The sequence below is a fragment of the Cervus canadensis genome, chromosome 10 (genome assembly GCF_019320065.1).
Source record: "Cervus canadensis isolate Bull #8, Minnesota chromosome 10, ASM1932006v1, whole genome shotgun sequence".
NCBI lineage: Eukaryota > Metazoa > Chordata > Mammalia > Artiodactyla > Cervidae > Cervus > Cervus canadensis.
In genome coordinates, this window is record NC_057395.1 from 50,672,539 (window position 1) to 50,685,811 (window position 13,273).

General features: G+C 38.6%; 1 protein-coding gene across 3 annotated transcripts in view; it reads right to left on the reverse strand.

Moving 5' to 3' along the window:
- ATRN (attractin) overlaps positions 1 to 13,273 on the reverse strand; it is a 186,310-nt gene that overhangs the window by 64,358 nt on the left and 108,679 nt on the right. For all 3 annotated transcript variants that reach the window (XM_043480411.1, XM_043480409.1, XM_043480410.1), the window contains exons 19-21: positions 6,595 to 6,732; positions 3,447 to 3,540; positions 1,331 to 1,383 (exon numbers count right to left, since the gene is read on the reverse strand). In XM_043480411.1, the coding sequence (XP_043336346.1) occupies positions 1,331 to 1,383; positions 3,447 to 3,540; positions 6,595 to 6,732 (285 nt within the window). The remainder of the gene's footprint in view (positions 1 to 1,330; positions 1,384 to 3,446; positions 3,541 to 6,594; positions 6,733 to 13,273) is intronic.

The window sequence follows — 13,273 nt, forward strand, 5'->3', positions numbered from 1 at the left end:
TGTGTGTGTGGTGTGTTCCAGGGTGTGTGTGTGTGTGTGGTGTGTTCCAGGGTGTGTGTGTGTGTGTGTGTGTGTGTGTGTGTGTGGTGTGTTCCAGGGTGTGTGTGTGGGGGTGTGTGTGTGTGGGGGTGTGTGGTGTGTTTCAACTATATCTGGTGGGGCCAGAGTGTGTGTGTGTGTGTGTGTGTGTGTGTGTACTTTAACCAAAGAGACATAGACAGACTGTGAAGCAGATATAAGAATCCAGTTTACTTCTATTAAGCTGTGGTATTGGCTTTTGATTTCAATAAAACTAGGGGTACATCTCACTGTGGTTTTAACACACATATCCCAAATGTCTAACAATGTTACCCATTTTTTCATGTGCTTATTGGCAATTCATTTATCTTCTTTGGTGAAATGTCTTTTCAAATCTTTGCCTGTTTTTAACTGACACTGTCCCCTTATTCAGTTGTAGGAGTTCTTTATATATTCTGAACATAAATTCTCAATCAAAGATACGCTTTGTAAACATTTTTCTTAGTCTGTAGGTTGTTTTTAGTTGCTTAGTTTTTAAATTTTTATAAGTCCCAAATAAAAAATTTTGTCTTTTATGATATGTGATTATGGAATCATACTGAAAAACTCTTTCCCATATGCAAGGTCATGAAGTTTTTCTCTTGTTTTTTCTAGAAAAAAACACATTTATTAAGTTCTAGGTGGACGTGAATTTTGAAGGGATGTTATTTAAACCCAGATGGTATGGATATACAATCACAGTAGAAAAACATTAGCTCATTTTTCTCTGGTTCCATAATCTGGCCCAGTATGTAGATTCTCATATGGGAAGAAAATGCATTTACTTACAACGATCTGGTTTACCGTGTATCATTAGTCACTACACATTTTATTCTACATATTAATTCCTAAAGAGGTGGTTAACACAAATCAGTTTCAGAGAGAATGATAACTTAACTATATTTTTAGAATTCTGTTTTTGATCAATCCTAAAATATGAAATATGATGACCCCCAACCAGATAATGGCAAATGAAATAAGGTTTCAAGAGAAAACAAATAAGGAAAGCCAGAGATGTTTATCTCTGTACTCTTCCCTGATAACTGCTATAGACATATTAATATAAACCACAACCAGACTTAAAGAAGCTTAAAATAGTGTTCACATATGAATTAAATTTAGTAGAATATGACACATCAAATTAAGAGCCACTTCCATGGGTGGTTACTATATTCCTATAGCATTTACCATTCTCAAACCATATAAAAGAAAATAATGAAGTTTTATTGAATTGCTTTCCTTCTAGACAAAGAAGAACTGCAAAAACACTTACAATAACACGTTCCTTTGAGAGGATTTCCTTGGTATCGATTTTCTACCTCACATCTAGGGGAAAAAAATGAAGATTATTTTCTATTGTTATCTACATTCAATAGTGAATCTACATTCACTTTAAAATCAAGCAGGTCCTTTTATATAAACTATACTTTTTGAGTCAGTACAATTACATTCTTCACTGTTGCTCAAATCAGAAGGACTAACAAGAGTCTGCATTCATTTTCAATGTTGACTGCCCAGCAGTTCACACCACCGACAACCAATAATATTTGCCAAAACATATAAGATAAATTTAAATAAAGTAAAATTTAGATCCTATTTTTTATCATGAAAACACATTTTCACTTTTGTATGAACAAATATTCTTCTAAAAGTGCAGTTAAGGCATTTTTCAAATCGATTTACCTGTGGTTAGTTGCTAATAAAGTCGTAAGTTTTTATCCATCTTGGAATGTGTATGTGTGGATAAGACTGTGACAAAGGCAAACTGTTTAGATGAGACTATGCCAAAAGACGTAAATAGTGGCTGAGTGAAAGAAAAGCTATCTTACATATGTTTTTCTCCTAGGGCCATCTAGCTCTCAGTTTTTATTACTGCAATAAAATCAGAGCTGTTGTTGAAAAATAAATACATAAATAAAAAAAATTTTTTTCATATATTCATTTCTCACATTTCCTATTATCCACAGATAAATTGAACCTGTTCTTTAAACACAAGTGAGAGAAGGCTAAACACCAAGGATCACTAAAAAAAAAAAAAAACCAAAACTAAAAACTCTTGGATATGGTTCACCAGTCTGGAGAAAAAGAGTTCTAGTCGAAAAGAATTGTTAATTTCCCCATAAATATCATCCATGAACATCGGTAAAACCCAAGCTCCCACTTAACAAAGTGATTCAGGAAGGCACAATAGCTAAGAACCATGATGAAAGGAGGAAAAAGCTTGAGTCAAGCACTTTTCCCAAATAAATAATTCAAGGATGTTTTATGTCTTTTTATCTAGTATTACCAGCACTTGTTTATATCTAAAATTTCCTAAAGAGAAAGTCTTTCACTGAACCTACACCTCATTTCTTCATTGTATACCATTAACAGAAGGCGGGGGTGATTAAATTTGCTCTATTACATTTTTGTGTTTAAATGAACCTAGATTTAAAAACTAAATTTAATCTCTGATTAGACTTTACGTATTGGCTTCAGGGCAGCACAAAAACAGGAAACATATATATTACTAAAAAATACAGACAGAGCAATATTCTTCTGAATGCCACTATCAAAGTCTCAATCACTGGTGACGTTACGAGCATTTTTTAAGAAAAACAAAATTCACCAGTGACTATCTGCTTATATCAGGTCACTGTTTTGATACTACTAAACATTTCTCTCAAGTCTATGCTAGAACTTATTTCATGAGGTTTTCTGGTGAGGCAGAGAGAAACTGAGGAACAATCCCTTGTGTCAACTCACCAGGACTCTAAAAACAATTACCACTAGCCTCACTATTGAGAGATGGGGGAAACAGGGCTTAACACAGTTAAGTGATTTGCTTCTACAGCACCCTAGTCAGTTGGAGGCACAGCCAGGGCTGAATCTCCAAATCTGCCTGATGCTGTTTGCATCTTCAAGGATGGGGACCCCAAACTCTTCCCTAGATGATGTTTGATATATATCACTAAGGAAAATGCTAGTACAGGGAGGGATGTGTTAAAAGCAAGAGGAACTCTCTACAATTAGAATACCAGTTCTTCCAACTCTATCTTTTAAGAAAATCTCCTGACATGACAAAAATAGAGCCTTTACTGAAAAGATTAATCCAAATCAGCAACCCAGGAATTGTCAGTGTCACTCAAACATAAAAATGTGATTTAAAGAGCCATTAAGGAATTACTGCTAAACTGACAACCTCCTCAGTATGGAGGGTGACTAAATTAGACCTCTCTGAAGCAGAAAGGGGAAAATTTCAAATCAATCGATTTGAGGATTCCTCAGAGCCCATGGCAACAAGGCCCAGGGAAGAGGGTGGCTCTTGGGGTTCAGGCAATTTCACAGCCCCTTCACACTCCCTGGTGAGGTTTGGATGGTGCCAGGAGTCCCAGGAGTATAGTACTTACAGCTGACATTCATCCCCCTTGACGCCCTTGGTGGTGCAGAAGCACTTGCCGGTGTTGGTGTTGCACAGCGACGCATGTCCATTGCACCTGCATGCTGGGGAGAAGAAGGAAAGGGGGTGGTCACAACTGGCTTAAAAGATAACCACTGTCAGGCTTTTCCCCAAAACAAGTAATTCTGTCTGAATTGGATTCAACTGGAAAGATAGGTAAAATAAAAGCATTCATTTAATAGGTAAAATTCTTGTTTTTTCAAGCTGGTGATTTATCTCAAATAATGTCAGAGTCAACATTAAAAGAGTCAGTCACCAGTCAGCATGAAAGAGAACATCAGCGTCCGCTGCCATTTGAGGCTGTCCCTCTTTGGGATGTAACAGAGTCTGTTAGATTGTATCACGATTCTTTCATCTACTCAATAAACATTTCTGAAGCATCTTCAGTGTGGGCACACAGACACAATCTCTCTCCCCATAGAGACCTCTGAGCAATGACTGTTCCCTGCAGGGAGGGTTGGTCTGGCTAGGCTCTGCCAATGGCCACATTTCAAATCATACCAGGGCTCAGAGCTGAGGGAGGATTCCAACGGCAGGTCATGTTTCAGAGGCCCTCCATGATTCAGCACCCTTGCCTGACTTCTTAGCCTTCAGAGCAAACGACTCTCGTCATCTCCCTCCTCTAGCCACCTTTCATCCAACATCTCTGTGTGACCCATGACAAATTTTTTACTCCAGCTGAAATAAATGATCTTTTCCCTCAACAGCTTTTCACTAGACAACCTGTTTTTCTGTGCATAGATTAAAAGTATTAGGCTACAGATAGGTATACTTTTAAAATAAATCCCAAGGAGAAAAAATATCACTCAAAGAAACCTATGAATAGAATAGTGCAAGTGGTGAAGAAAATTTACATTGCAGTGAGAAACACAAGGGTTCAACTCTGGGTTCTGCTGAGGATGGAGAGAGGTGCAATGTATTAACAAAAGCAAAGGCCTATGGTCATTCTGCCCAGGTTTGAATTCAGGCCCCTCCATTTAGCTCCCTTTCTAACTCGGCTTCCTCATTCATGTGATGGGGGTAATAATAATGCCTATCCTGTAGGATTTTGGGGAGGATTAAATGAGATAACACATGAATGAAATACAGTAAGCATTCAAAAAATCATCACTGTTATCTAAAGATTAAGGACTACTCAGTTCTAAGAAGAAAACGTTAAAGACTTGGTGCCACTCATAGAATTTTTAAATTATGCTTTCTATTATAGATTGTGACTCTGAAAAATAAAGCTAGCTCTAAGTACTGGAAACGGCTTCCTAGGTGGCTCAGTGGTAAAGAATCCACCTGCCAATGTGGGAGACACAGGTTCAATCCCTGGATCAGGAAGATCCCCTGGAGAAGGAAATGGCAACCCACTCCAGTATTCTTGCCTGGGAAATTCCATGGACAGAAGAGCCTAGCTTAGCAGGCTACACGATCCATAGGGTTGCAAATAGTTGGACATGACTTAGCAACTAAACAACAACAGTAAGTTCTGGACAACTGTACTCAAGCCCTACAAATGCCAAGAGGAGAATGTAACTTTTTAAGATAACAGTTGAACATAACAGGGATGACAGCACCCTCATCATAGTGGTACAACCAGACCCAGTAGCTAAAGTCACATTTCCTGAATGTGGCTCTCAGCATGGCCAAATCTCACAGTGAGAGCTTGGTCAGGCTACTCTACCTTGGGGATATTAAAAGCACTGTTGTCTCAGGGGGCTGCCAGCACAATGCCTTGCATCAATACATATCAATCATTCAATAATGTCAGGTACTCTTGATTACTATCTAATGGATGAAATCTATTCACAAGGAATAAAAAAGTATTTTTACTGAATACCTTTTAATCTGAGCTTTACATAACAATGGTAAGAAAGGACATCTGAAGAGCAATAATGATTGTTCACATCTACCTGTCATGTCCTGCTGACTGCTTTCATTTCAACAACCACCCTACTATCCCCATTTTACAGACGAGGAAAATGAATCCCAGAGAGGTTCCACTAGGACACTAGCTCTCTTCTGACTGCTTTGGAATCAGATTTTCAAGGGCCATGCTAAGGAGTTTGGAGGTGGGACTTGGGGAGCAGTTAAGAGATTTTCCTTTCTTATTTTTTTCCTCAGACCTGATGGATCTTTCCACTGAAAACTAGAACAAACCAAAAAGTCGTTTATTGGTATCACTTGTCATTTTTAAAAATATAATTTGTGTGCTAACAGTAAGTGTCCTTTTGCTTACAGGAATCTATCTGACATGTATGGGGAAACACAGGGCTACTTAAATCTTTAAAAATACTGGATGTATTGAGGAGTCTCAGTTCAGTTCAGTTCAGTTGCTCAGTCGTGTCCGACTCTTTGCTCCTGGTTAAAAACCTACATGTGACTTTTGAGGCCCAACCATAGGCAACGATAAAGGTTTTCTCTGGTGGGCCTTACAGGGAAAGCTGCCTTCTCCACACCAGCCTGGGTGGAACTCTCTAGTGGAGTTGAGTCAAGGGCTCAGGCCCCCTGGCCAGCCACTCTCTCTCACATATTTGCATTCCTAGCTCAGGTGCCTTCACTTCTAGGTCTCTGTATCTGAGGCCTCAGGCAGAGGTCTTCTTCAGGAACCTCTGCTAAGCTTTCACATGGAGGAGGAAGGGAACCTCAAAGAGGCTTTACCCACTCTCCGTCCCAGGTACTTCTCCACTCCTACTAGCCTTTCCCCACACCATCTCTCCACTTCAGGGTCCATAAGAGGCTTTTATTGGACCTTAAATTCATGTTGACCCCCAAGCCTATGCTAACTCACTTGATGCTCAAACAGTACACCATTCCAAAAAGGAAAGTAGAACAAGGGGAGTCAGTGCTCTCTCAGCGTAAGCCTTTTCCTTCCATTATCACAGGAACTGATTAAAGGCTTTAACTCCTTCATTTTGACTAGATGCTTTAATATCTACTCTGACACTAGGCAGCTCTGCTCTCTTTCTTCCAGTTCAGCTGACCTCCTGACAAGTGTAACTTAAGACATTATCTGAAACCAAGTGGCTTTCTTCCTCCAAGATAATCAAGACAAACAGACATATCATGTGCCACCTGATTTGCAATCAGTGACCCTGAAAATTTTGACTTACGTTGACATTTTCCCCCGTTGGTTGGATCACCATAGAAGCCAGATATGCAGGTCTCACAGTGCTTGCCCGTGGTCAGGTTCTCACACTTCTCACAGATACTCTGATTAATGCATTTGCTGTGGCCATTGCACTGGCAAGCTAAAAGAAAGAATTTTAAGGGGCTTGTCCTATGGTAGAACTGGGTGGAATATGTTCCACAAGATTTATTTGCAACCATCTATGTTCCTTATTGCCTCTAAATAATCATCAAAACTACCAAAAATTAGTTTGAGAAATAAGATGAAAACATCAAAAAAGAGCTAGTTCAGGAAAATCAGAAATATATTACAGCAAGGTAGAAGTCCATAGCCATTAAAAAAAGTTTTTGTTGTTATTCACCTTAAAAATAATACATGCTCATGATAGTAAATTAGAAAAATACAAGGAATTAGAAAAAATTCACATAGAATTCCACCACCCAGAGATCACTGTCCATTTTTGGAATCTTTGCTTCTAGTATTTTTTTCTATACAGTTTTACACAGTTGTGTTTATATTAATATTCAATTTTGATTTTTTAAAATGAAGATCACAATTATTTTACATTATTTCATCTAACATAAAACTTTAAATGGTAGAATGATTTATTATGAAGCCAAATAGCTACTTAACCATTTCCTTACATTCTGATAGTTTGCCTTCAACTTTTCATTTTAGAAAAATAACCATCTTTATAAGTAAACATTTTTATAAGTGGAATTACTGATTCTTGATGCATACAGGAGTTCATAACTAGAAAGAAATATGGCGCATGGACCTCTCGGGGCTGCTCAGAACAACTGTGCACTGCAGAGTTCAGGTGAGGCCACTCAGGCAGTGTACAATCTATAAGCAGACCTGTCTTTTCTTCTCTTCAGCTCTACTGAGATATAACTGACATGGAATACTGTATATATCTCAAGTGCACATTTAAAGTATACAATGTGTTGATTTGATAAAAACACTGAACAAATGCTTCTCTCTCTCTTCCCCTTCAAATTTCACTGAAAGTATAGAAGAAATGTAAAAGCAAGGGTTTGGGATAAGAGGAAAAAGTGTTATGAGAGGTAGAGAGGGATACTTCTGAAGCACTGAATTTCTACAAGTTTTCAGAATACCCCAAGTAGGGAGGCACTTGGCACAACTATGAACATGCCAAACACATCCAGACGCCTGGTCTGATGCTCCTTCCACCCTTCACTGAGGGAGGATCACAGACCATTCATCAACAGCCAGGGCAGACCAGAGTTGGTGAGTCCTGGTACTAGCCAGCCAGCCTTTCCTTTAGGACATCACACCACACCTTCACAACAGCTCAGTACACCCAGTACTCATAAGCCTAGACATTCAGTTAAAAATACAAATAAACCTTGAGGAATCACTAGTCTGAGAAAATTACCAAGCTAAAGGCATCACCAAGATCAACACGTGGAACAACTAACTCTGAAGGAAGGATTAGTGCAAGAAATTTAAAAGAATGAAAAATATTAACTTTAGTAAATTCAGGGAGGCTTGAGGGATCACTGCATTCATAAAATAAGAAAGCAAGCTCTGAAAAAACTTCACAATATTTAGAAACTTTGCAAAAAGAAAAGGATAAAATAAAATCAGACGCAAAACAAAAACTGTTCAAAACGTTAAATAGTAAAACACATATAGCTAAAAGCTGCCTGCAAGAAAATAATATAAACAGCTGTATGCCAAAAATTTGACCACTTAGATGAAATAGAAAAATTCCCATAAAATACAGGCTATCCAAACTGAAGCAGAAACAGAAATCTGCCTGTATTCTACTTTACTTACCTACGAAGTAAAGAGATTGGATGAATAATCAAAAATCTTCCCACAAAGAAAAATCCGAGCCCAGATGGCTTCACTGGTGGATTCTATCAATACTTCAAGAAGAATTAATACCAATCTTTTTGCAAATTCCTTCCGTAAATGCAAAAGGAGAGAATACTTCCCAACTCGCTCTATGAAGTCAGTACTACCCTAGTACCAAAATTAGACAGTCACCACAAGAAAAAAAACTACAGAACAGATCTATATCCTATATGAAAACAGACACAAAATACCCAACTATAAAACGGAATCCATGTCAACGTATGGCAAAAACTACTACAATATTGTAAAGTAATTAGCCTCCAATTAAAAAACAAAAACAAAAAACTGAATCCAGCAACACAGTAAAAAGAATTATACATCATGAGCAAATGGGCTTTATTCCAGAGATGAAAGACTGGTTTAATATCCTTAAATCAATTAGTATAATGTATAGTATTAATAAACTAAAGAACAAAACCACATGATTATCAAGATACAGAAAAAGTATGTGACAAAATTCAGCACCCAATCAAAGCCCTCAAAAAGCCAGGAAGAGAAGGAAAATTTCTCAACCTGATAAAGGACATGTAAGAAAAAACTAAGGCCAATATCATATATAATGGAAAAAGACTGAATTCATTCTCCCTAAGATCAGGAACAAGACAATGATGTCCATTCTCACCACTTTTATTCAATATTGTACTGGAGTTTCTTGTCAGGCCAAATAGTCCTCCAAAAAAAATTTTTTTTAAAGAAGGTGTCCAGATAGGAAAGGAAAAAGTAAAACTGTCTTTTTTAGCAGACAATACAATCCCTGTATAAAGAAAACCCTAATCAACTAAGAAATAGTAGAAATAATAGTTCCGCATGGTTGCATGACACAAAATTAACAAACAGAAATCAACTCTATTTCTAAATATAAACTAATAATGAACAATCAAAAAACAAAATTAAGATAATTCCATTCACAATACCTTGAAGAAGCACAAAATACTTTGCATAGTAAATTTAACATAATAAGCATAAGATATAGACACTGAAAACTATAAAACACTGCTGAAAGAGAATAAAAAACTAAAGAAATAGAAAGATATTCCAGGTTTATAAACTAGAAGACTTAATACTGTTAAGAAGGTGTGTGTGTGCTAAGTCAAAAAATGAAGATCATGGCATCTCGACCCATCATTTCATGGCAAACAGATGGAGAAACAATGGAAACAGTGACAGACTTTATTTTCTTGGACTCCAAAATCACTGTGGACAGTGACTACAACCATGAAATTAAAAGACGCTGCCTCCTTGGAATAAAAGCAGTATATTAAATAGACAGTATATTAAAAAGCAGAGACATTACTTTTCCAACAAAGGTCCATATAGTCAAAGCTATGCTTTTTCCAGTAGTCATGTACAGATGCAAGAGTTGAACCATAAATAAGGCTGAGCGCCGAAGAACTGATGCTTCTGAATTGTGGGTTGGAGAAAACTTTATAGAGCCCCTTGCCTTGGACAGCAAGGAGATCAAACCAGTCAATCCTAAAGGAAACCAACTCTGAATATTCACTAGAAGGACTCATGCTGAAGCTGAAGCTCCAATAATACTTTGACCACCTGATACAAAGAGCCGACTCATCAGAAAAGACCCTGAATTAGCCTCCAACTAATAAAAATAAATGGAAAAAAAAAAAAAAATAGAAAAGACCCTGAGGCTGGAAGAGACTGAAGGCACAAGAAGGGGGTGGCAGAGGATGAGATGGTAAGACAGCATCACTGACTCAATGGACATAAGTTTGAGCAAACGCTGGGAGATGGTGAAGGACAGGGAAATCTGGTGTGCTGCAGTCCCTGGGGTCACAAAGAGTTGGATACGACAGAGCAACAGAATAACAAAGCAGGCTAAGTCGCTTCAGCAGTGCCCAACTCTGTGCAACCCTATGGAGTGTAGCCCACCAGGCTGTTCTGTTCATGGGATTCTCCAGGCAAGAACACTGGAGTGGGTTGCCATGCCTTCCTCCAGGAGATCTTCCCGACCCAGAGGTCAAAACTATCTCTTAGGTCTCCTGCATTGACAGATGGGTTCTTTACCACTAGCTCCAGCTGGGAAGCCCCATTAGGATGGCAATATGCCCACAAATGGTCTATAGATTCAAAGCAACCTCTTATTAAGTATCAGCTGGCTTTTTGTTGATGTTACTGAAACTGACAAATTCATCCTAAAATTCATATGGAAATTCAAGGAACCCAGAACAGCCATGACCGTTTAGAAAAAGAACAAAGTTGGAGGACTTAGGCTTCCCAAATTCAAAACTTACTACACTTACTACAAAGCTATAGAAATCAAGAGTGTGATACTAGCACAAAGACAGACATATGGTCAATGGAACAGAAATGAGAGTTCAGAAATAATTTCTTACATTCAACTGATTTTCAACAAATGTGCTCCTAAAATTCAATAGTACAAAAATGTACTCCCAAAATTCAATAGAAAAAAATAGCCTTTTCAGCAAATGTTGCAGGAACAACTAGCTAGCCACATGCAAAAACATAAGTTTGGAAAAAAAAAAAAAGTTTGGATGCCAACTTCACATCAGATACAAAAATTAACTCAAAATGAATTATGGAACTAAATACACAGAGATAAATCTATGTAACTTTAAAAAGAAAATACAGGAGTAAACCTTTGTGATTTGGGGTTAGTTAGGCACTGATTTCTTTTATACAATACCAAAAGCACATAGGGTAAAAGAATACTTTTGTATTTCAAAAGATATCATCAAGAAAATAAAAAGAAACCCCATGGAATGGGAGAAAATATCTGCAAACTGTATATCCAATAAGAGGTTTGTATCTTGATTCACAAAGAACTCCTGTAGGTCAACAGTAAAATGATAATGCAATTTTTAAAACTGAGCAAAGAATTTGAATAGTTCTCCAAAGAAGACATACAAATGACCAACAGGATGCTCAACTTCATTAGTCATTAAAGAGAGAGAACTCGCTCAGTCGTGTCTGACTCGTTGCGACCCCATGGACTGTAGACTACCAGGCTCCTCCGTCCATGGGATTTTCCAGGCCAGAGTAATGGAATGGGTTGCCATTTCCTTCTCCAGGGAATCTTCCGGGCCAGGGATTGAACCCAGGTCTCCCGCACTGCAGGCAGACGCTTTACCATCTGAGCCATCAGGAAATCATTAGTTATTAGGGAAATGCAAATCAAAATCACAGTGCTTGCCAAGTGGCCCAGTGGTTAAGAATCCCCCTGCCAATGCAGTGGACACAGGTTCAGCCCCTGGTGTGGGAAGATCCTACGTGCAGCAGGGCGACTAAGACTATGCTCGGCTACTGAAGCCCGCATGCCTAGAGCCTGTGCTCTGGAGCAAGTGAAGCCCCACAACGAGAAGCTCGTGCACCCCAAAGAAGAGTAGCCCCTGCTCACAACTAGAAGCCCATGTGCAGCAACAAAGACCTAGTACAGCTAAAACAAAACAAAACAAAAAAACACTGTGACATGCCATTTCTCATATTCTCATACACTAGAACAGCTACAATCAAACAAATGTGATGAGGATGTGGGGAAATCTGAACCTTTCTAACATTGCTAGTGAGAATGAAAAATGGTACAGCTACTCTGGAAAACTTTAAACCCATCATTCCCCTTGTCCCTGGTCCTAGGCAATCACTAATCTATTTATTGTCTCTAAATATTTGCCCTTTTTTGGACATTCCATATAAGTGATATGGGCTTCCCTGGTGGCTCAGATGGTAAAAGAATCTGCTTGCAATGCAGGAAGTGCAAAAGACTCAGGTTCAATTCTTGGGTCAGGAAGATTCCCCCAGAGGAGGAAATTGCAACCCACTCCAGTATTCTTGCCTGGAAAATTCCATGGACAGAGGAGCCTGGTGGGGTACAGTCCATAGGGTCCCAAAGAAGTGGACATGACTGAGCAACTGACACTTTCACTAAGTAACTTTCCTTATAGAAATCTTCACAAACAGTCCAGTAGTCAGGGGCACTGTCTGGCAGGATTTCAGAGAAATTCTTATCCACTAATCTCTTGGGAGTCTTTGCACCTGCCTAGTTTCTCCCAATTGTTCTGGCAGCCCATCAGTAATTTTGTGCATTTACTGGAAGTTTGAATCAAAGGCCACTTTCTCTGGGTTGGTTTCTCAGGGCAGCTACCCCAGCAGATCAAGCCTCAAGTTTTAGATCAACTCAAGGTTGATTCCTTCTTGCATCAACCACTGGGAGTGACAGAAAGGAGGAAGGATTGGGAGAAGGGAAGAGAGGGAAGGAGTGGGGAGAGGGGAGAGAAGGGGAAAAGGAGGGAAGGAAGAAAAGAGAGGGAGGTAGATAGGCAGGCTCAATTTTTCCTTTTTTCTTCTTGTCAAAAGAGGTTTTCCTTTTCCCTATTCTTAGAGCATTTTAGTAAGAAAATTTGCATTTAAAAAACCTCTGATTCCTTTGAAACATATGTAAATCTCTTTAAAACCTAAATAAGCCATAAGTCAGCATTACAAAGCAGACACGGTTTTTGTTAAAGGCTTAAGAGCCATCTCTTTGAAATGTAAACATCAAGTGAGCCAGCCACCCTACCCTCTCTCTGTGGGAATGGATCCAAACTATAACCATTGGCTTGCATTAAAGATACAAGTTTGTTTTCCTTTTTGTTTTTTCTTTTGGGTAAAGGCAATTAACTTACATAGGTGGCCACACCAATTACCAGGTAAATTCACAATAAACTATGAAAGAATGTAGAGCAGACAGTGGTGTCAAATCCTCTCACACAAAGACAAGTTAGTTACCTTCATTTTGAGGACAAGTATAGAATGGACTGTATACG